Source organism: Bombyx mori, chromosome 20 (genome assembly GCF_030269925.1).
Source record: "Bombyx mori chromosome 20, ASM3026992v2".
In the NCBI taxonomy this organism is placed as follows: domain Eukaryota; kingdom Metazoa; phylum Arthropoda; class Insecta; order Lepidoptera; family Bombycidae; genus Bombyx; species Bombyx mori.
This window is the reverse complement of record NC_085126.1, coordinates 3,889,731-3,913,683: the sequence shown is the minus strand read 5'-3', so window position 1 is coordinate 3,913,683 and position 23,953 is coordinate 3,889,731. Positions and strand designations below refer to the sequence as shown.

The 23,953-nt window shown below is 41.0% G+C and overlaps 3 protein-coding genes across 4 annotated transcripts; 1 reads left to right on the top strand and 2 right to left on the bottom strand.

The window, feature by feature from the left end:
* Positions 1 to 2,514: 2,514 nt before the first annotated feature.
* LOC101737385 (microvitellogenin) lies at positions 2,515 to 6,077 on the top strand. Its single transcript, XM_021351283.3, has 2 exons — positions 2,515 to 3,156; positions 5,100 to 6,077. Exons 1-2 carry the CDS (start codon positions 3,138 to 3,140, stop codon positions 6,011 to 6,013), a joined length of 933 nt encoding a protein of 310 aa, XP_021206958.2. The 5' UTR covers positions 2,515 to 3,137; the 3' UTR covers positions 6,014 to 6,077.
* A 7,967-nt stretch (positions 6,078 to 14,044) lies between these two features.
* LOC101737238 (microvitellogenin) lies at positions 14,045 to 20,497 on the bottom strand. Of its 2 annotated transcripts, none has more exons than XM_062674308.1 (2): positions 20,253 to 20,497; positions 14,045 to 14,963 (listed from the first exon to the last, which is right to left on the bottom strand). In XM_062674308.1, the coding sequence occupies exons 1-2, from the start codon at positions 20,344 to 20,346 to the stop codon at positions 14,080 to 14,082; spliced, it is 978 nt and encodes a 325-aa protein (XP_062530292.1). In that variant the 5' UTR covers positions 20,347 to 20,497; the 3' UTR covers positions 14,045 to 14,079. The 2 variants fall into 2 exon arrangements, with proteins under 2 accessions (XP_062530292.1, XP_004922563.1); XM_004922506.4 differs by lacking the exon at positions 20,253 to 20,497 and adding an exon at positions 15,504 to 15,567.
* A 1,183-nt stretch (positions 20,498 to 21,680) lies between these two features.
* LOC101737009 (microvitellogenin) lies at positions 21,681 to 23,183 on the bottom strand. Its single transcript, XM_021351340.2, has 2 exons — positions 23,158 to 23,183; positions 21,681 to 22,632 (listed from the first exon to the last, which is right to left on the bottom strand). The coding sequence occupies exon 2, from the start codon at positions 22,628 to 22,630 to the stop codon at positions 21,746 to 21,748; it is 885 nt and encodes a 294-aa protein (XP_021207015.2). The 5' UTR covers positions 22,631 to 22,632; positions 23,158 to 23,183; the 3' UTR covers positions 21,681 to 21,745.
* Between the last annotated feature and the right edge of the window lie 770 nt (positions 23,184 to 23,953).

The window sequence follows — 23,953 nt, the reverse complement described above, 5'->3', positions numbered from 1 at the left end:
CCTTTTTTTTTATTGCTTAGCTGAGTGGACGAGCTCACAGCCCACCTGGTGTTAAGTGGTTACTGGAGCCCATAGATATCTACGACGTAAATGCGCCACCCACCTTGAGATATAAGTTCTAAGGTCTCAAGTATAGTTACAACGGCTGTTACCCTTCAAACCGAAACGCATTACTGCTTGACGGCAGAAATAGGCAGGGTGGTGGTACCTACCCGTGCGGACTCACAAAAAGTCCTACCAGTAGTAATTACGCAAATTATAATTTTGATTTTTATAACACGATGTTATTCCTTCACCGTGGAAGTCAATCGTGAACTATGAAAATGTCTAACTACTTTTTTTTAGGAAAGTAGTACTAGTATTACTGTTGTTTCGAAGGCCTTTCCAGTTTTACCACGATAGGTGGGTGAGCTCGGACTCTGCCAGGAAGGATGGAATTTGCAAATGGCTGCCCGAGAGTCTCTGAAGGAGACCTAACAGCTTAAGGGCAGTATGCATCTACTACCAGATAAAATTCTCACATTGTAAAACCAAAATACGTATTTTTTTTAGAAATACGGACATACTTGTCGTTTTTTTTCCAAAATGCCCTCGCTGTCGCTATGGTTAGTGAAAAATCCGCACTCAGTTAGTCGCGTGTTTAGATACATAAAAGACATATTGGCGAGAGATTTCAAGAGTTAAACCACGAAATCGAACAAAGCATGTAAGTAGTAGGTAATCATGATATTCATTTACAGCTGGTGAACGGTCGAATGACTACTTGAACGGTCGAAGGTCACTTGAACATCTTATATAAGAACGGTCAATTATTATTCGTTCTTTTTCGTCTTTTTGTATGTCTGTCTTTTCAGAAGTCAAAAAATGTACTGCCTCGCTGCTGGTCACGTACGCCCTCGTTCCATTTACTTTCGAATTATTTTCAAATGTCTGTCTTAGTCTATCTATGTCTATTCATTATAGGTTTTATGTCCTGTCAAAGAGGTTGCACGCCACGACAGCTGGTAATTACTGAACGTAAATATAAAAAAAAACTGGAAATATTAAAACGAATTTAACATAAGGTTCAATTTCGCTGAAAAATAATGAGTTCTTGTTGTTTGTTCAATAGTTTTTTTTTAGAAATGGAAAATAACACACATCTACGATTGAAGTTATCTTTAGGTCAAACATGTTTTAGTTTCAGTTATTACATTTTGATTAAAACACAATTATCTACCTAATAAAAACTTACGAGACTAAAATTAAGTCGGATTTTTATATCGAGGTTAACCTTGATTTAATATAGCGGGCTATCTAGGAGGTAACTTTTCCATATTAATACATATTGCAATATACTAGTATAGTATTATTAAGCTAGTGCATAGCTTTTATCGCTTTGAGCGCGGCGACCGAATCAAGAAATTCCGTAACGCAAATAAAACCTAACACCCCCACTCCGCCTGCCATGTAGCTCGCGTTCAACACATTCACATATTGCGCTTGTGTAGTGTTTGTGAATAAGCGCGCGGCGTGACGTCGCACTGCATACGCATCATGAAAAGTCTGCCCATCTTTCTCTCGTGCTGTCTAGCTTATTAATGTGAAGGGTAGTTAACGTTTTGCTTTTGTTAATGTTTATAAATATAGCGTGATCTTATTTTATTATTATTGTTTTAATATTAAATTAATATTGTCTAATTATAATTGCGTAAGTTGATTAAAAATGCTATGCAATAGCTTTACCGCGGCAGTCCCCGAGTGCCACACGTGTTTTTTATTTTATTCTGAAGTGGATATTTTGAGATAAAAATAAACAGAATAACGGTATCTATCCCACTTGTTGCCCGTGTGTGTGCTCACAATACGGCCTTACCAAACCTTATAAATGTATATGCATATGTTTACCTATTTTCGGAGATCCTATATTTACTACCAATAATAGAGATTTGGACAAAATCTAATGTTTGCCTCATGTGAGAATCGAACATACGACTCCCGGCGCAACAGACAGGGGCGCTAACCCCCGCACCACCGAGTCAGTCAAATTATAAATAACTAAGTGTATCCGTCGGCTTCGCTGGCCATTTAAAATTAACATTATTATTTCTCACCCCCGTAAAGATTCTCATCGTTAACGCCCCCGCAACTGGTGTAGGGAGTCCAACACTCATATAAATATTAGACAATCCATTAAGTACATGTATTTTCTACATGGATACCAAGTTTCAAGTCAATCGGATGCATGGTTCAGTAGTTATAACGGAACATCTGTAAAAACCACTGTAGTTTGATATAGTAGTTTAGATTATCAATTAATTAAATTAAATCATGAAATTTAAAATTACGTAAAAACCGAAAGGCAATTAAAACGAACAAAACAAACCAGCCAATGAACTCTAATTAGAAAACAACTGAGCTGATAAATTCATCTTGTAATTTTGTGGTGTAATAATTGTTTAATCTTCAACTTAAATAGGTCAAGTTCAACCCTGTTCGGCCTAGCGATAAATACAATAAATAACATTTGTAGATAAATTATTTTCACATCATTCTAACGTCGTCTCACATGATACTAACGTGGAGCTGATAGTTATATAACATCTTTAATTATGTATATTTTAATTAGTGCGTATTAGTTACTATTTTTATGAACCCATAGATTTCACAAAGAAAATGCTATATACAATTTTTCTTGCACTATTTTTAATTCAAATTTATTAAAATTTATTTTTTATTTTTTAGTTGCATTTTCTATAAAAGAGTATTTTGTTTGTTGTTTTAAACTATTATTTATTTTTAATTTTTTAGTTGAATTTCAATTTTTTCAAATATCTTTTTCTATTTTTTTTTAATATTGAGTAGTCATCGGTCCTTAATAAGTATACTAAATTTCGAGTTAATCAGACTTTTTGAAGGGGGTCAAAATCATGTTCAAAGATTCCTTTACATACTAACATACGTACGTCTGAAGCTAATAAAAGCGTATTAATTAAGCAAACAACTGGATAAAACATATTTACAACGAACATCAAGAGTTAGAATGAATAGTTTTAACAATAATGACATTTGACTTTTCGATAATAACGATTGATAATAATAGCGTTTTATCGCGTCTTATATAAAGGTATCTGTGTGATTGTCTTAACATTTCTGCAATGTATCTTGGCTACACAGGTCAGTTTTTAATGCCTTTGTTGCTTACTATTATGTATTTGAAGTCGACGGATAAGACGTCCGGTGCATTCGTGTTGAGCGATGCACCGATGTTCGAATCTCAGGCGGGTACCAATTTTTCTAATGAAATATGTACTCAACAAATGTTCACGATTGACTTCAACGGTGAAGGAATAACATCGTGTAATAAAAATGAAACCCGCAAAATTATAATTTGCGTAATTACTGGTGGTAGGGCCTCTTGTGAGTCCGCGCGGGTAGGTACCACCGCCCTGTCTATTTCTGCCGTGAAGCAGTAATGCATTTCGGCTTGAAGGCTGGGGCAGCCGTTGTAACTATACGGAGACCTTATATCTCAAGATGGCGTATTTACGTTGTGGATGTCTATGGGCTCCAGTAACAATTAACACCAGGTGGGCTGTGAGCTCGTCCACCCATCAAAGCAATAAAGCACCAGTAAAGATTAGCTTATTCATTAATTTAAACAGTATATTGAAATATGAATCTTGTTCAAAATGAAGTCCTCGAGTTTAATTAAGATACTTTGATCCAATGAGCAAATTTTGGTGAAATTCAATATAATCAATTCACTTTGACATAATTATTTATGAAACTGGATTAAGTGTGTTCGCTTGATACGCGTTTAAACTAACACACAGAACACCGAAACGACAAACACGAAAAAACTTCTAAAATAATTATTTCTTACGTTCCACTCTTTATATCTCTTTTTATCCCTCACTAGCTGACCCGGCAGACTTTGTAGTGTCTCAATCGATAAAGTATAAAATAATCTTAAAACAAAACAAAAGGAATCCGTCCGACGGGGGACACATCAAAGGAAAAACAAAATTGTTATTTTTATTTAATTCCGAACATTTTCATATTTATCTAACCTTTTATACCTTCTCTGGACCTCCACAAATAATTCATGACCAGTCCAGCCGTTCTCGAGTTTTAGCGAGACTATTTTTTTTTTTATTGCCCTTGTAGGCAGACGAGCATACGGCCCACCTGATGGTGAATGGTTACCGTCGCCCATGGACTACAGCAATGCCAGGGGCAGAGCCAAGCCGCTACCTACCGAACAGCAATTCATTTTAATGTATATAGATATAGATTATTTATCATTTACTAATCTTTATTTTTATTATTAATCACCCTTTTTATACATCATTATTTTTGAAACTCATTGGCTTAAAAAAATAAATTAATATACTAACACAGCATGTCTACGATTTTATTTAATTTATGTTTAGACTTAAGAACCAAATGGGTCTCCTTGCTTCCGGACTGTCTAGTTAGTATGAGTTCTGTCCCATTTGAGGCTGGGATTTGGGTTGATAAAAATATTCAACAGTAAATGATTTGGAAGTTCACAAGCTGTATTTATTACGGCCGCCTGGTGTAGTGGTAAGTGACATGGTCACTACACAAGGGGGTCGCGGGTTCGAATCGCGCCAAGGGAAGATATTTGTATGATAAATATAAATATCTTTTCCAGGGTTATGGATATATATTAAATATATGTATGTGTATAATAAAAATCTTATATTTATTTCCGTTATCTGGTAACTGTAACACAGGTTCTTTACGAACTTATCACGGGACCAGTTAATGTGGCGTGACTGTTAGTAAATATTTATTTATTATTATTATTTATTTATTATTACATATCGACGCTTCAAAGGCAAACGTGACTAAGCGACAATAACTGCTTTGTACATAAATGATAGGCAATAACCATATTCGATGCGCAAAAAATATATATTTCTAGGTCTATTAAAACCATTTCAATCATACAGCTAGATTCATTGAAATATTTTTTTTTTCAGGTATTTCAACTTTAAATACTACTGTAAAGTTCACGCATTGTCGCTTAGTCACGTCGGCCTTTCAAGCGTCGGTATGTAACATAATTGTAAATTTATTTCACGTTACAGCCATGGGTTCTACAGAAGGGATTGCGTTGTTGATGTGTGTGGTGCTGGCCGTCAGCGCCAATAGTATCGTGGATAAAGAAGTCACCGACAGCACCGCAGCCGCTTCGACTGATGAATCGACTAGTGTTACCAGCACAGTAAGCTCTGAAATCATTGAAGCTGCTGCAAGCTTCGGAAACGTCACTAATGGTCAGTCACCTCCCATAAGCGTGGTCATTAAGCGCTTAGAAAATGAACTCTACAACTTGGTTGTATCAAAAGATTACGATAAAGCCGCAGAGAGGACCAAGGTTTTGTACAAAGCAGGCTGGGACAGGATCATTAAGAAGGTCGTTGACATTCTCATCGATGAAGGTAGAACTGAAATCTTCGATTACGCATACAGGTTGTATGTTGCCAAGGGCAGACTCGCCCTTCGGAGCTGCTTCCCTGTAGAGGTCCGACTTTCCGAGTCTACAGTGTTCGTGAAACTGATTAATAAGAGGGACGGCTACGCTGCCTTGTTAGATGATAATGCGGACTTCCATGATGACCACAGACTCTTAGCTCATCGGAACACCACGACCAGATTCGAGGTTACGTGGAAGTTCGTTTCTTTTTGGACGGGAGACAAGCTTTATTTCAAACTGCGACCTATCAATGAAGCTTTGTTTTTAAAACTAGGAACCCGTAAAGATGAAGACGGTGACCGCACTGCTTACGGATCTCCCGCCCAAGACACGAACAGACACTTGTGGTATGTGAAACCAGTAAGGTATAATGGTGAGCTTCTCGTCTATATCATTAACCGAGAATACGATATGCTTCTTAAGCTCGGACAATCAACCAAATACGACGGCTATCGCATAGGCTATGGACACTCGACGATGGATTTCACCCCAGACATATTTGCTTGGCACGTTGAAGTGCTATAAATGTAATTAAAGACTTAAGTTGAATTAGTCCACAATCGGATCAAATAAACTTAGCTACAAATAATTGTGCATTTTCATAATTTTTTTTTAATAATTCTTATCCAATTAAAATAAATTAGACTTATCTATACGACCCAAGTTTGGTGCTTTAGTTTGGTCATAATGTAACTTTAAAGAGAAAAAAAATCTCGATTTGAGTTTTCGTAATCAAACGGCCCAAAACGATGGTAATTAATGTCTTTAAATTACAATAAAAAATCCGAGATACGAGAGCATTTTATTTTATATTCAAAATGTTAGAATCTCTATTGTATTTGGCATTATGCAATCAGAATAAAAAACCATGTATCTTATAATAATTAGGTAATTAGATAAATAGTTTAGTGTATATTCTTCTCTTTGTCAACCGATATACATTCTTTTTTTAGAATTTGATTTTATTATTCAATCTTGAAAGCGGTCTTACAATTTTTCGATACCATTTTTATAGTACGACTAGCTTTTGCCCGCGACTTCATCCGCGTGGAATAATTACTTTGGCATAACGCTAAATTTTAAACTTTATTTACGTAGAAAGTCAATTTTATTTATTTATTTTTTATTGGTTAGATGGGTGGACGAGCTGACAGCCCACCTGGTGTTAAGTGGTTACTGGAGCCCATAGACATCTACAACGTAAATGCGCCACCCATTTTCAGATACAAGTTCAGTATAGTTACAACGGCTGCCCCACCCTTCAAACCGAAACGCATTACTGCTTCACGGCAGAAATAGGCAGGGCGGTGGTACCTACCCGCGCGGACTCACAAGAGGTCCTACCACCAGTAATTACGCAAATTTTAATTTTGCGGGTTTCATTTTTATTACACGATGTTGTTCCTTCATCGTGGAAGTCAATCTTGAACATTTGTTAAGTATGTATTTCATTAGAAAAATTGGTACCCGCCTGCGGGATTCGAGCACCGGTGCATCGCTCAACACGAATGCACCGGACGTCTTAGCCCTTAGGCCACGACGACTTCGACTTATTTTTGAATAATAGAATGTTAAGGAGCTATTCAGGGTACCAAAATCACACTTTTTAATCGACTTCAAAAGAGGAGGCCATCAACTCGACCACCATATTTTATCTATTTGGGGGTTGATTGCTTCCCGCTTCCGTAGGTTTAACCCGCGATTCCCTACAAGTGACCCCTGGGTGGTGCAAAACGGGAGCCGAAATACATAATCGGTGGTAGGACTTGTCCGACTGGCTGGCGACCACCCTCCAACTAGAGTCCGCCGCCAAATAGCCTAGCTGTGTTCCGGCGTGTGGGTTGGAGAGCCAGTTTTATTCCTTCCCTTTCCTCTTCCTTGTTCGGGGTGAATCTTGATGATGCCTGGAACATGCGGAGCAGACGTGCGTGCGAGCTCGCGGGACGTGATTGTTTGACGGGGGTATAGGGAGACCCAGTGAAACGGTGTTCGCCGCCGCCCGCCGGTCAGTTGGGGACCTGAACCCGGGTGTCTCTACTAAACTCCGCCCCGGGAAGCTGTCCCGCCAACCGGTGTAAAATCCTGCCGTGCGGTCGTCGTGCCGGAGTCGGAGACCGGAGTGGATCCCGGCGATCGCACGCAGGGTGGACTGGGGGCCCTTCCATGCCCTGCGTCAGTCTCTCACGCAACCCGTGGTCGAGCACGTACTGTGTTCCGCGCTTTATTCAGGTATCGTCATGATTTCGCTTCGAACTTCCTACCCCACCCATTCCCACTCTCCAAAAAAAAAAATAATCAAACATGACTGTACAAAAAAGGAAAAGGGTTTTATCGGCGATGCCCCATTCCACATTTAATGTGGATTTCAGCAATGTAAGGGGCCTACACAGCAACCTCGACGCCGTACACCACCATCTTGAGACGGCGCAGCCTGCCCTCCTTTTTCTGACGGAGACGCAGATATCTGCTCCGGATGATACTTTGTACCTTGAATACCCCGGCTACGTATTGGAGCACAACTTCCTGCGTAAAGCCGGGGTGTGTGTATTCGTCCGGGCTGATGTCTGTTGTCGCCGTCTACGAGGCCTCGAACAACGGGACCTGTCCCTCTTGTGGCTGCGCGTAGACCATGGGGGTTGTACCCGAGTCTACGCGTGCCTGTACAGGTCCCAGAGCAGTGATGCAGGTTCAGCTCTGATAGAGCATGTGCAAGAGGGGACTAGCCGCGTGCTTGAGCAGTACCCATCTGCGGAGGTGGTGGTTCTTGGAGATTTTAACGCTCACCACCAAGAGTGGTTGGGGTCCAGAACCACCGACCTCCCGGGTCGGGCTGCCTACGATTTCGCCCTGGCCTACGGCCTCTCCCAGCTGGTGACACAGCCCACCCGTGTCCCAGATATTGAGGGGCACGAGCCTTCTCTGTTGGACCTTCTGCTGACTACCGATCCAGCCGGATACAGTGTAGTGGTCGACGCTCCGCTTGGATCGTCTGATCACTGCCTTATCCGTGCTGCCACACCACTCTCTCGTCCTAGTCGTCGAACGACGACCAGGTATCGAAGAGTTTGGCAGTATTTGTCAGCAGATTGGGATGGATTGCGTGAATTTTACGCATCCTACCCATGGGGGCGGTTCTGCTTTTCCTCTGCTGATCCTGACGTCTGTGCGGACCGTCTTAAAGACGTGGTGCTCCAGGGGATGGAATTGTTTGTTCCCTCCTCTGAAGTGCCCGTTGGGGGTCGCAGCAGACCCTGGTATAATAATGCCAGCAGGGATGCTGCACACCTCAAGCGGTCCGCATACGTGGCATGGGATAATGCCAGGAGACGTCAGGACCCTAACATCTCAGAGGAAAGGCGGAAATATAACGCCGCTTCCAGGTCCTACAAGAAGGTTATTGCCAAGGCGAAGTCGGAGCACGTTGCTAGAGTTGGCGAGCGACTAAAGAGCTATCCCTCTGGGAGCCGTGCTTTTTGGTCGCTCGCCAAAGCCGCAGAAGGAAACTTTTGCAGGTCTAGTCTCCCACCACTGCGAAAGTCCGATGACAGTCTGGCCCATAGTGCGAAAGAGAAGGCTGACCTTCTGGTCAAACTCTTCGCCTCGAACTCGACCGTGGACGACGGGGGTGCCACACCACCGAACATCCCCCGGTGTGATAGTTCCCTGCCGGAGATCTGCTTTACACAGTGTGCAGTCAGGCGGGAACTCCGACTCCTGGACGTCCATAAGTCGAGTGGGCCAGACGGCATCCCCGCAGTGGTTCTGAAAACATGCGCCCCTGAGCTGACGCCTGCGCTAACGCGTCTGTATCGCCTCTCTTATTGCGCTAACAGGGTTCCGTCTTCATGGAAGACCGCCCACGTCCACCCTATCCCCAAGAAGGGTGACCGGTCGGACCCATCGAGCTATAGGCCTATCGCGATAACTTCCTTGCTTTCCAAGGTGATGGAGCGAATAATAAATATACAACTCCTGAAGTATCTTGAAGATCGCCAGCTGATCAGTGACCGACAGTACGGTTTCCGTCACGGTCGCTCAGCTGGCGATCTTCTCGTATACCTTACTCACAGGTGGGCTGAAGCCTTGGAGAGCAAGGGCGAGGCTCTTGCTGTGAGCCTTGATATCGCGAAGGCCTTCGACAGGGTCTGGCATAGGGCACTTCTGTCGAAGCTACCATCTTACGGAATCCCCGAGGGTCTCTGCAAGTGGATCGCTAGCTTTTTGGATGGGCGGAGCATCACGGTCGTTGTAGACGGCGATTGCTCTGATACCATGACCATTAACGCTGGCGTTCCACAAGGTTCGGTGCTCTCCCCCACGCTTTTCATCCTGTATATCAATGACATGCTGTCTATTGATGGCATGCATTGCTATGCGGATGACAGCACGGGGGATGCGCGATATATCGGCCATCAGAGTCTCTCTCGGAGCGTGGTGCAGGAGAGACGATCAAAACTTGTGTCTGAAGTGGAGAACTCTCTGGGGCGAGTCTCCGAATGGGGTGAATTGAACTTGGTTCAATTCAACCCGATAAAGACACAAGTTTGCGCGTTCACTGCGAAGAAGGACCCCTTTGTCATGGCACCGCAATTCCAAGGAGTATCCCTGCAACCTTCCGAGAGTATTGGGATACTTGGGGTCGAGATTTCGAGCGATGTCCAGTTTCGGAGTCATCTGGAAGGCAAAGCCAAGTTGGCGTCCAAAATGCTGGGAGTCCTCAACAGAGCGAAGCGGTACTTCACGCCTGGACAAAGGCTTTTGCTTTATAAAGCACAAGTCCGGCCTCGCATGGAGTACTGCTCCCATCTCTGGGCCGGGGCTCCCAAATACCAGCTTCTACCATTTGACTCCATACAGAGGAGGGCCGTTCGGATTGTCGATAATCCCATTCTCACGGATCGTTTGGAGCCTCTGGGTCTGCGGAGGGACTTCGGTTCCCTCTGCATTTTGTACCGTATGTTCCATGGGGAGTGCTCTGAGGAATTGTTCGAGATGATACCGGCATCTCGTTTTTACCATCGCACCGCCCGCCACCGGAGTAGAGTTCATCCATACTACCTGGAGCCGCTGCGGTCATCCACAGTGCGTTTCCAGAGGTCTTTTTTGCCACGTACCATCCGGCTATGGAATGAGCTCCCCTCCACGGTGTTTCCCGAGCGCTATGACATGTCCTTCTTCAAACGAGGCTTGTGGAGAGTATTAAACGGTAGGCAGCGGCTTGGCTCTGCCCCTGGCATTGCTGAAGTCCATGGGCGACGGTAACCACTCACCATCAGGTGGGCCGTATGCTCGTCTGCCTACAAGGGCAATAAAAAAAAAAAAAAAAAAAAAAAATCTATGTATGTTCACCGATTTCTCGAGAATGCTTGAACCAATTCTGATAATTCCCTTTCCTGTTTTTTGTTCGAAAGGGTAAACTTCCCGAATTGTCCTGTAATCATCAAGACCTGATGATAGGATCCTGGAGAAATCCACAAAAATCTATAATTTTCAAAGCCTATCTTTAAATGATTGGGGTATTTCTTGTTCTTATTCTGTACCGCCGCGCACCGGCTGGCCGGCGCCTCGTACCTACATCAATATTACGCGCTTGATCATTATTTTGCTGCGATGTTATTTTAAAATTGCTATATCTTTCATACTCAAGGTGGGGGGCGCATTTACGTTGTAGATGTCCATGGGCTCCAGTAACCACTTAACACCAGGTGGGCTGTGAGCTCGTCCAACCATCTAGGCAATAAAAAAAAAATACTCATTAAAATACTCAGCGAGATACTAATTAAAATCAAGTGGGGGTACATTTCTTTAAAATTTAATACTTGTAATGAATAATGTATTTATTTGGATAGAGTTTAATATCATCTTTATCAAAACACCTTCACAAATAATGCTTTATTTTATTTTATAAAAACGTTATAGTGAGCCAACCTTTAAATATAGAAATATGCTGTCAAAGGGGTACAATACTGTCATACATTATTATAACGAAACTATAACCGTTTCTGCAGCGCACGCAGCGGAAGCTCTCAAAAGGGAAAAAAAACCCGATTTTGAAACATTCTTATATAGCCTATATAGTTATATAACCTATTATTGCCTTCCTCAATAAATTGTCTATCTAACACTGAAAGAATTTTTTAAACTGGACCAGCAATTCCTGAGATTAGCGCGTTCAAACAAACAAAAAAACTCTTCAGCTTTATAATATTAGTATAGATTAGTATAGATATAAAACAAAGTGGTGGTTTACTGGTGGTAGGACCTCTTGTGAGTCCGCACGGGTAGGTACCACCGCCCCGCCTATTTCTGCCGTGAAGCAATAATGCGTTTCGGTTTGAGGGGTGGGGCAGCCGTTGTAACTATACTGAGATCTTAGAACTTATATCTCGAGGTGTGTGGCGTATTTACGCTGTAGATGTCTATGGGCTCCAGTAACCACTTAACACCAGGTGGGCTGTGAGCTCGTCCACACATCTAAGCAATAAAAAAAAAAATCGGGTTTGTTCGAACACAACGGTTTGATTTACAAACTGTATTAAGTATAACATGGGAGTGTCAGACAGACTCGTGCTCATCATACGAGACTTCTTATCAAACCGTTCGTTTCGATATCGAGTAGAGCAGTGGCTCCCAAACTTATTTTGTCTACTGCCCACTTTGAGAATAAACTATTTTTTAGCGCCCCCATTTTGTTTACCTACTTAATAACCACTATAGCGAGAGCTCAGTCGCTGTCTAAGAGTCCTCTTAGATGAAATTACAAATCGCCTTCCAAGCCTCTACACAACGCCCCCATTTTTTTCTGGGTCTCTTACCGCCCCCCATTAGGCCTGCAGCGCCCACAAGGAGGCGCTATCGCCCACTTTGGGAAATGCTGGAGTAGAGCTCTCGCCCCCGTCATCTGGCGACCGGAGTCCCGCAAGGCTCCGCGCTCTCCCCGTTATTATTTAGTTTGTATATGAATGATATACCCCAGTTTCCGGAGACCCATCTAGCGCTCTTTGCCGATGACACGGCCATCTACTACTCGTGTAGGAAGAAGTCGCTATAACATTGGCACTCCAGATTGTACCAACCACCTTGGGACAGTGGTTCTGGAAGTGGCCCATTGACATTAACCCCACGAAAAGCACAGCGGTGTTCTTTAAAAGGGGTTGCCCTCTGAATACCACTTCGAGCAGCTCACTGCCTAATAGACGCGTTAACAACTCCGCCATTCGCCCCATCACTGTTTTCGGCCAGCTCATACTGTGGGCCTCGTAGGTCAAATATCTAGGCGTCACTCTTGACAGAGGGATGACATTCAGATCCCACATTAAAACAGTAGGCGACCTTGCCGCCTTCATACTTCCTCCTGGACACAATTTTAAAGACTCCTGGACTCTTTAAAGTTGGAGGAGTTTATTCAGCGTGTTTCTACGGACATAGAACAAGAGCTTAGAAACCGTAATTGACAGCTTATTTCGTTACTTATTCGCTGACAGCCTAAGAGGCTATTACAGCTAAATTGGCAGAGGCAACGAACAATATTGGTGGCCAAAAATAAAGATTTTGATGCTTGCAATGCGACCAGCAGAACTTTCTTCCATGAGAGTTATTTTCTTACAAATCAGTTTACACAGTATCATACCTGGAAAAGGTAGTCAACTACCCCACGGCGTTTTTAAATTTCCTGGATTTATCTGGACTACTACCACAAATTACAATTAAAAGTAGGATCAGTTGTGATTATACTGTGTAACATTAATCACCCTCGACCGTGAAATGGAATGAGACTGGCTGTGAAAATGCTAATGAATAACGTCATCGAGGTCAAGTCATCAAGGGAAAATACAAAGGAGAGAATATCTTGATCCCGCTTATACCGATGGTTCCAGGAGATTTGTTGTTATTTGATTTTAAGCGTCCATAATTTCTCGTTTTTTTATTTATTTTTTATTTATTTATTTATTTATTTATTTATTGCTTATATGGGTGGACGAGCTCACAGCCGACCTGGTGTTAAGTGGTTATTGGAGCCCATAGAAATCTACAATGTAAATGCGCCACCCACCTTGAGATATAAGTTCTAAGGTCTCAGTATAGTTACAACGGCTACCCCACCCTTCAAACCGAAACGCATTACTGCTTCACGGCAGAAATAGGCGGGGTGGTGGTACCTACCCGTGCGGACTCACAAGAGTTCCTACCACCAGTGAAAACTCGTGCGTCTGCCCTTTACGATGACCATAAATGAATAGCAAGACCGATCGTTGTAAGTTTGCGGAATCAACTTGGAGTTTCCCTGTTTCGCCCACGGGCAATTAATTATAAATCGCGTGTTCGCGAGTCGGAAAACCATCATCTTTATAACGCAAAAAAGACAAAAAATATAATACATCAGAAAGCTTTAAATGAATTAAGCGTATAACTGTGTTGCAATAGCGCAAGTAGTAGCAGTGTAGATAAAAAAATATATATTAAGTTTTGAAAACATTGAATACAAAATATACATATTATGTAGGTTCACCGGGTCATCTAGTATATTTAATATTAGATAAATTAAAACACATCATGTTTTGAAGCTTAGTTTTATTTCTATGAACATAGATCTAAATCAGGTCAATGTCCCAAGCAAATTTGTCCGGGTTGAAGTCCCTAGTGGAGTGTCCATAGGCTCTACGATCACCATCGCTGTCCGTTGATTGGCCGAGTTTCAGAAGTTTGTTGTACTCCTTGTTGATGATGTAGAACAGGAGTTTGCCTTTATGTCTGACTGGTTCCACGTACCACAAGTGCCTGTCTGTGTCGTGGTTAGTAGATCCATAAGCTCCGTGGTCACCGTCTCTGTCTACCGTATTCCCAAGTTTCAAGAAGTACGCAATATCTATTGGACGAATCTTGAAGTATACCCTATCTCCTATCCAGTAAGGAACAAACTTCCACGTAACTCTAAACCTGGTCTTGGTATTGGGATCGCCGTAGGCAATTTTCTCGTCATCCAAATCCTCGCCGAGACTGTACTTTAGAGCGAAGTTATACGGGTAGCTGATTATTTTAACGAATAACAGATCTTCGTGCATTCGGATCTCCCAAGGAAAGAGTGCTCGGACTATGAACGTGCCCCTGGAAGCTGTGAGTTTGTATGCGTAATCAAATATTTGAGATTTGCCGTTATCGATGAGCCGGTTAACGACATTCGTAATAATGGAGTCCCGTCCATCTCCATACAATATCGCGGTCCGATATACGGCCTTGTTGAAATCTCTTGAGACGACTTCGTTGTAGAGCGCATCTTCGATGCTCTTAGCCGCACTGTCGCTCAGTGCCAAAGTTGAGTTGATATTCTCGATACTCACAGTTGCTTCAGTGCTTGGTGAGTCGGTGCTACTGATGGTAGCTGCTACTGTACTGCTACCGGTATCATCGACAATGACGTTGGCACTGGCAGCCAGTGCCCATATCAAAATGACAGCAAATTCTTTGAACCCCATAGCTGTAACAAAAACATTGTTCCAAATTTCATTAAGCTACATGGTAATTAAATCTGCTTTAGTGCCATTAACAATTCGATTATTCTCAACATTTAAAGGTGAATTACAAACAGCATTTATTATTTAACAGATTTTTACTACAATTTTGAATGTTAACGAGTTCACGAATTATCTCAATGTAATGATAATAATTTTTAAGTTTACATTATTATTTATATTGAATAATAAATAAATAGTGTTTATAATACTTAAAAACAATTAGTAAATAAAAGTCTAGATACTTGAAACTAATGTAATATCAGACGGACACAACCAAGGCGGTGAATTAAGGAATTTGAGATATAGAGGAAATAATAAACGACGGTGATCAATTTATCTTACTACTGTAGATAAAAGATTGGACAAAGATATGAGTTTGATTTTACTCTGCAGTGTTATTTCTATCATGGAAGCCATTTGTGCTTTGGTATGATAAGTAAGTATATAATTTATACAAACAGTAAAATTTGTAAAACAATAATAACACTAAATGTAAAACTAACCTATTCAAAGAATGGTCGGAACTACAATGGAAACAGAATACGTCGGTGTCGTCTTATAGTCTGCGACAAACTTTGTTATCAAAACAACAGTCAAAGGCCAGAAATTATATTTCTCATACATTCCTCTATCTGTTATCATTACTTTACTATTTGAAGGCTATGTGTTATCTACTGGGTGAGGTCAGAGGGTGCTGTTGACAAGAGCATTGACAAGAAATTTAATATAGCGGTCTATCTATGAGGTCCCATAATAACTTTTACATATTATATTGTATTTGCTTAGATGAGCGGACGAGCTCACAGTCAACCTGGTGTTAAGTGGTTACTGGGGCCCATAGAGATCTACAACGTAAATGCACCACACACCTTGAGATATAAGTTCTAAGGTCTCAGTATAGTTACAACGGCTGCCCCACCCTTCAAACCGAAACGCATTACTGCTTCACGGCAGAAATAGGCGGGGCGGTGGTACTGTTACATATGCCCCTCAATAATAACGCAATATAAATAATAATGCAGACTAAGGCATTCTTGAATGCATTGTCTCTATATAAAGACGATATATTGCTAAAGCGCGACAAAGCAGATTTGGCTTGAGTAGCGGAAACAGATATCATTTGTACTACTTCTTTAATAAAATAAACTCAGTGCCAGTCACCGTTTCCTTTTTTTATAAAGAGCTCCTGGATCCACCCCGTAACAGTTCCACTGGTTTACTTAATGTCAAGTTTTTGTTCAGGGTTGAACAAAATGATAATCTTCTATATATATAAAAGAAAGTCGTGTTAGTTACACTATTTATAACTCAAGAACGGCTGAACTGATTTGGCTGAAAATTTAGCTGAAGAGGTAGCTTAGAACCAGGAGAAGGACATAGGATACTTTTTATCACATTCCCATGGGACGTGACATAAAACGTGGTATGACAAAACGCAACTGATATGGAATAACAAAACGCAACTGACCGCTAAACGTAATATATTCTATGAGTGATGGGTAATTATAGTAGAATTTTGAAGTTGACCGGTTGATGTCAACTGACAGCAAAACGTTCTATGGTTATGTGCGGAGTTATGTGTGGGTCAGTCTCAAAGGAAAATCATATCACTCGTAATTATTTATTGTATACGTGTCCGAGTGCCATGCCGGACTCCGATGGACTGCCTCGACGTTGACATGAGCCGGCACACCACTCCCCCCTTATTAAAAAAACATTTGTACTGTTATATAACATTAAAAGAAAATTATACAAAAAATGAAAAAAAATTATAAAAATTAACATAACAGTAAACATACCAATAAAACAAAAACACAGACACCTATTAAAATTAAATCTAAAAATGGTTTGATTTGCTGCCGAAATGTCCACGAAACTTAAAAGGTAAAAATGCGTTTGCTCCACTCTGGGCAACGACGATCTCCTCTTTTGATATAGTTTTACCCATTTTACTAGTACGAGTATAAAAATGTTATTGTTAAAATGAAAAATGACTTGTAAATGATTTAGTTATTACATGATTTTATATATTGAAACGTACGATTTATTAACCTAAATACAAAAAATATTGCTACATTTAATAACAAAATTATAATAATATGCTTTAATAACAAAATTAAATATGAAGTATGTCGTGTGTTTCGCCTACTCATTGAAACGTACGGGCTTTTTACTAATACGGCCGGAACGCGTAACATAAGCGAGCGGTTTATTATCGCTTTCCGCTGCTTTGGTGACTTGCTGGGAAAGTTTATTTTTATTATCTTTAATTGCTATATTATCGTTATCTACACTACTTTTATTGTTATCAGTCCAGATTTCGGAAGAAAATGCTGGTTTTAACCTATCTACAGATATTTTAATTACGCGATTCGGAAGTTGTACTGTATATACTTTATTATTTCTTTCTAACACTTTATAGGGGCCGTCGTAGGGTGGTTGCAATGGCTTTTTAACGGAATCATTGCGTATATAAACATGACTACAGTTACTTAACTCGCGATAAACGAATAATGTGCGACTATCCTTATGTGCTATTGGCTTAGGTTTCAACTTACTGATCAAAGTCCGAAGATTTTTAACATATTGACAATAATTAGATATGTGTTTGCTATTTTCATAAAAATCGCCAGGTAGCCTTAAGGTCTGTCCATACGTTATTTCGGCGGCACTTACACTAGTATCAGTGCGCGGTGCTACTCGAAGTCCTAACAATACGATGGGTAATTCTTCGACCCAAGTCTTCGTGTCTAATCTAGCCATAAGAGCGGCTTTCAAAGATCTATGCCATCTCTCTACCATACCATTACTTTGCGGATGGTAAGCAGTAGTACGTTTTTTATCTATCCCTAAACACTTCATGAGTTCCTGAAAAATGCTACTTTCAAATTGTCTGCCCTGGTCCGTAATAAGTTGAACCGGGCAGCCAAAACGGGGTATCCATTCATTAAAAATAACCTTTGATACAGTTTCTGCGCTAATATCCTTAACGGGATAAGCTTCAGGCCAGCCTGTAGTTCGATCTACTATCGTAACAAGATATCTATAGTCTTGCGTAGAAATCGGCAATGGCCCAACAATATCAACGTGAATGTGTGTAAAACGATCTGCTAAAGGAAATTGGCCATATTCTGACTTAACATGTCTATGAATTTTTGCACGTTGACACTCATTACAAGATCTGGCCCATCTGCTTATATCCCTATTCATATCATTCCAGAAAAATCTTTGTTTCATTAATTTACCTGTAGCGCGGATACCTGCTCAAAAGCTATTTTTCTAAACTGTTCGGGTAAGTATGGCCTAGCCCTATTAGTACTATTTTCGCAAACGATTGGTGCGTCATATTCTGGTAATATTATTTCTAATAAATTCCATTTACCTACTTGATTACGTAAAGTGGTTAGTTGCTCGTCGCTTCGTTGTGCTCGAGCTATGTCAGCGTAATTCAACGCATTTGGTATGGATATAGACTCTATACGCGATAACGCGTCTGCCACGATATTGTTATTGCCTTGGATATGCCTGATTTCCGTGGAAAACTCGCTTATAAAAAGTAATTGTCTAACTCTACGTGGTAATTCGCTGTCACTACCTATTTTCGAAAAAGCGAAAGTTAACGGTTTGTGATCAGTATGAATAATTAGGTTCTGTCCCTCTATCATATTCCGAAAGTATTTAATAGCAAGATAAATAGCCAATAATTCCCTATCGTAGGTACTATATTTCTCTTGTGCGGGTGTCATCTTCTTAGAAAAATATCCTAACGGCTTCCATACACCGCCGTCGTGCTGTTGTAAAACAGCGCCCACACATTTATTTGATGCATCTGTCATAAGTGCAAGTGGGGTGTCGGGTTTCGGGTACGATAACCCAGGTGCACTTTGAAGACTTAATTTACATTGTATAAATGCCTCGTTTGATTTTTCGGTCCAATTTATCTTAGATTTATCCTTCTTTTTAGAGTTTTTTAAGAACTCGTTTAATTCGGCCTGGTATTCTACAGCATGTGGTAGGTGTAACCGATAAAAGTTGACCATTCCCAGAAATCTTCGTAATTGATCGACCGTTTCCGGTTTGGGAAATGCAATGATAGCGTTTACTTTCTCTTTAAGAGGCTTAATACCCTCGGTGGAAACTTCATACCCGAGAAAATCAATTTTGGACTGACCAAACGAGCATTTCTTTAAATTAATTGTAATGCCAAATTTGTTAAATCTTTCAAAAACCTCTTCCAAGTGTTGTCTATGCTGTACTAAATTGTCACTTGCAATAACTACGTCATCAATAAAGGTGTATAAATAATCTAAACCTTCTAAAACAGTGTGGTTCATAAACCGTTGAAAAGACTGAGCAGCATTGCGTAATCCAAAACTCATGCGTGGAAATTCGAAAAGACCGAAAGGTGTAATTATAGCGGTTTTCTCTACATCCTCTGGAGCGACCATTATAAAATGATACGCTCTATTGATGTCTATTCGGGAAAAAACTTTTTTATTAGCTAAAATGTAAGTAAAATCGTACAATCTAGGTATCGGGTATCTATCCGGCTTAGTAATTGCGTTAAGCGCCCTATAATCGCCACAAGGACGTATATTGCCATCTTTTTTTTGCAACAACATGTAATGGGCTTGCCCACGCGCTTTTCGACGGTCTGCAAATCCCCAACTGTTGCATAAGTCTTATCTCTTCTTTAACCTTGGCATAACGATGTGGTGGCAATGGTCTCGCCCGAGCATGTACGGGAGGTCCGAAAGTCTCGATATGATGGTAAACCGAATGTTTCGGTGGCTCTTTAAAAGAAACCGGCTTGGTGATATCCGGATATTTCGATAGCAAATCATAAAACGGGTGGCTTATATCTATAGTTTTAACACTATGTATATGATGTTTATTTACCAATAAGGATGAAACGTTAATATTAGTTATTTGATCAGTTAGTTTACGAGAACTTAAATCGACTAATAAATGGTAATTTTTCAAAAAATCAGCTCCTAAAATAGGCTGACTTACATCTGCAATAACAAATGTCCAGTGAAAAGATCTTCTTAAACCTAAATCTAATTCCAAATTTTTAGTACCATAAGTTTTAATGACGGTGCCATTTGCTGCATACAATGTATACTTTGAACTATTATCAGAAAAAGCTTTTTTTTTCGTAACTGTACGTGGTAAAACAGAAATATTGGCACCAGTGTCTATTAAAAAATTTAAATTACTATTTCTATCCCTTATACTAAGGCGGTAGTTACGTGCTCCGATGCAGCTGTCCCCCGCCGCAGACTGCATGGCATTTAGTTTCCCGACTGGTTCTGCTTCTTCTCCCACGCACACGGCGGCACGCATTTATGCGCCTGCTCCTTGAATCTGTAGTGATAGAAGCACATCCAATCGTCACGAGCTGCTGAGCGATGGGGTGTCGTATTACGGCGACCACGGGAACTCGATCGCGCTCTGTTTGCATAGCGCCCACGGAATCCGTATCTGTACCGTTCTCTGCGTTGGCCATTCCTCTGCGACTGGATCTCATCGAGGCGAATATTAATTCTGGCTATTTGCGATATTAAGGTAGCTGTATCTGCCGTATTGACCTCGCCTATGGAGATTGGCCTGGTTGTCTCCATTACCTTGTCGGCTACGGAAGCCAGGGTATTGATATCCTTGCTATCCGTCACTACTAATACTGCACGGACGGAGGTTGGTAGGTGGTTCTGCCACAAAAGGAGTAAGGTTTCGTCGCTGATTTTATCGCGGGCTAAATCTTTCATTCGACGAAGCAGCTGCGAAGGTTTCTGATCGCCCAGTTCCATTTCCCCTATGAGCTTCTGCAACTGGTGGCTTTCCGATTCCTCGTATATTGCTAAAAGTCTGGCCTTGAGTGTGTCATATTTTTTTTCTTTCGGCGGCTTTATTAATATATCTGTCACTTGACTGACCACGTTTTTACCCAGTTTGGCAATGACGAGATGGTACTTGGCGTCGTCCGATAATTTTTGATTAAAAAGAACTGACTCTGCATGTATGAACCACGTCCTGGGTTGATCCTCCCAGAACTCGGCTATTCTCGATGTAACCGTAATCTGCTCCACTTCACTTTTATTAATGTCCGATTCGTATGACATTTTTTTGTATTATATTATTATTATTATTTTTACTGTTTGTAACTATTTAATTTATCGACACGGCACGGGGTCACCACTGTGCGGAGTTATGTGTGGGTCAGTCTCAAAGGAAAATCATATCACTCGTAATTATTTATTGTATACGTGTCCGAGTGCCATGCCGGACTCCGATGGACTGCCTCGACGTTGACATGAGCCGGCACAGTTACTTATAGTAGAATTTTGAAGTTAACCGGTTGATGTGTGTGAAACAAACCGTGTAGCGGAACAAAGTTCGCCGGGTCCGCGAGTATTATAATATTTTACTGTTTACTATAATTTTATTTTATATTTCATTTACATTAAGTTCTGCCGTTTATTGCTTATATTGGTGTTGCATACGCGTCTATCTTGGCGACTATTTTTCCTACCCATGTCTTGAGAGACTATGCCAGCGTAATCGAGAGAGTAATCTTGGCGATTTGTCCGACATCACGTTTTGTTCGGGTAACCCCGCATCCCGTTTCCGCGCGACCTCTTCATTTGGGTATCACCGACACCATCCATTAAAAACAACAATTGAATTCAAAACTTATTTTATTTTATATACATGGGCAACATGGAATAGTTTTGTTGAAATACACTTATATCAATTTAATGTACCAAGCGAATTTGTCTGGGTTAAAGTCCTTTTCCGAGTGCCCATAGGCTACACGATCACCATCCCAGTCCTTTGATTTTCCGAGCTTCAAGAGTTCGTCGTACTCCTTGTTGATGATATAGAACAGAAGCTTGCCATTATGTCTAACTGGCTTGACGTACCACAAGTGCCTGTCTGTGTCGTGGTTAGTAGATCCATAAGCTCCGTGGTCACCGTCTCTGTCTCTCGTATTCCCAAGCTTCAAAAAGTACGCAATATCTATTGGACGAATCTTGAAGTATACTCTATCGCCTATCCAGTAAGGAACAAACTTCCACGTAACTTTAAACCTGGTACTGGTGTCAGAATCACCATAGGCTTTTTTATCACCGGCGAAGTCTACGCCACGACTGTATTTGAGAGCAAAATCGTACTTATAGCTAATTATTTTAACGAACAGCAGGTCTTCGTGCATTCGTATCTCAATAGGGAAAAGTGCTCGGACAATGAATGTACCCCTGGAAGCTGTGAGTTTGTATGCGTAATCAAATATTTGGGACTGGCCGTCATTGATGAGCCGGTGAACGACATTCGAAATAATAGAGTCGTGTCCTGCTCCATACAATAGCGCGGTTCGATATACCGCCTTGTCGAAATCTCTTGAGACGACTTCGTTGTAGAGCTCATCTTCGATGTTCTTAGCGGAGGTACTAGCAATGTCGCTCGATGCCAAAGATGGGTTGATCTTCTCACTCACAGTTGCTTCAGTGCTTGATGAGTCGGTGCTACTGACGGTAGCTGCTACTGTACTACCAGTATCATCGATAATGATGTTGGCATTGGCAGCCAGTGCACACATCAAAATCACAGCAAATTCTTTGAGCCCCATAGCTGTAATTAAACCAATGTTCCTGATTTCATTAAGTGACATGGTAATTAAGTCTTCTTTAGTGCAATTATCATTTTCCTTATTCTCAACATTTAAAGGTGCATTTCAAATAGCATTTATTAATTAACGGATTTTTACTAGAATTTTGAATGTTAACGAGTTCTCGAATTATCTCAATACAATGATAATCATTTTTAAGTTACCCTTATTATTCATCTTGAACAATAAATAGTGCTTATAATATAATACTTAAAAATAATTTAGTAAACAAAAGTTGATTTGACACTATTATAATATCAGGTGGGCACAACCAAGACGGTGAGGCATTTGAAATATAGAGGAAATAATAAACAACGGTGATCATTTTATATTACTACTGTAGATAAAAGATTGGACAAAGATCTTAGTTTGATTTTATTCTGCGGTGTTATTTATATCATGGAAGTCATTTGTGCTTTGGTATGATAAGTAATTTATACAAATAGTAAAACTTTTAACACAGTACTAAAACTAAAGGTAAAACTAACCTGTTCAACGAAGGGTTGGAACTACAGTGGAAACAGTATACATCGTGGCCTTCTTATAGTCTGTGACAAACTTTGTTATCAAAACAACAGTCAAAGGTCGAAAATCTATTTTTCATATATTCGTCTATCTGTTATCTTTTTTTTTCCTACCTAAGCTGATTGCCTTGAAAGGCTATTTCAGCGTAACCTTAACTAGTAGGTGAGCTCACGGGGCTCGACGTTGCTAACACGAACCCTAGCAAGAGCTGTGCTTCGCAGAATCTACCACCGGATCGGAAACGCGCCCCACTGAGAAGATCCGGCGAGAAACTCAGTGGGCTGTGTCTATGGGTTAATTTACTCGTCGAGCCCTTCGTCGCAAGCGACAGGTTCGACGAGAACGATGACCAGTGCTTGAGGTACCTTAAAGCAACGTTAGTGGATCGGGAGGATCCGAAATGACGTGTTTTGGGCGACATCGACTGCTTTCCATTCTGTCTTTAAGATTGGGAACTGTTACCATTATTATTTGAAGGCTATCTACTATCTACTGGAAGAGGTCAGAGGGTGCTGTTAACAAGAGTCTGTTCGGCCACCAATCACAAGATGCAAGTATGCGACTCCGGGGCAGCTGTAATTCCTTCATTATTCCTTCATTCCGCGATTCCTGAGAGATGGCAGCACGATTGCGGTATCGTCGGAACTCGGCTAACTTCCTGCTAGACAGAGCCTAGCCGATGGAGGCGCGTAAACGCCATTACACTTACCAAGCAGCCTTCTTGAAGAGCGGTGCCTCCGTCCTAAGAACTGTCATACG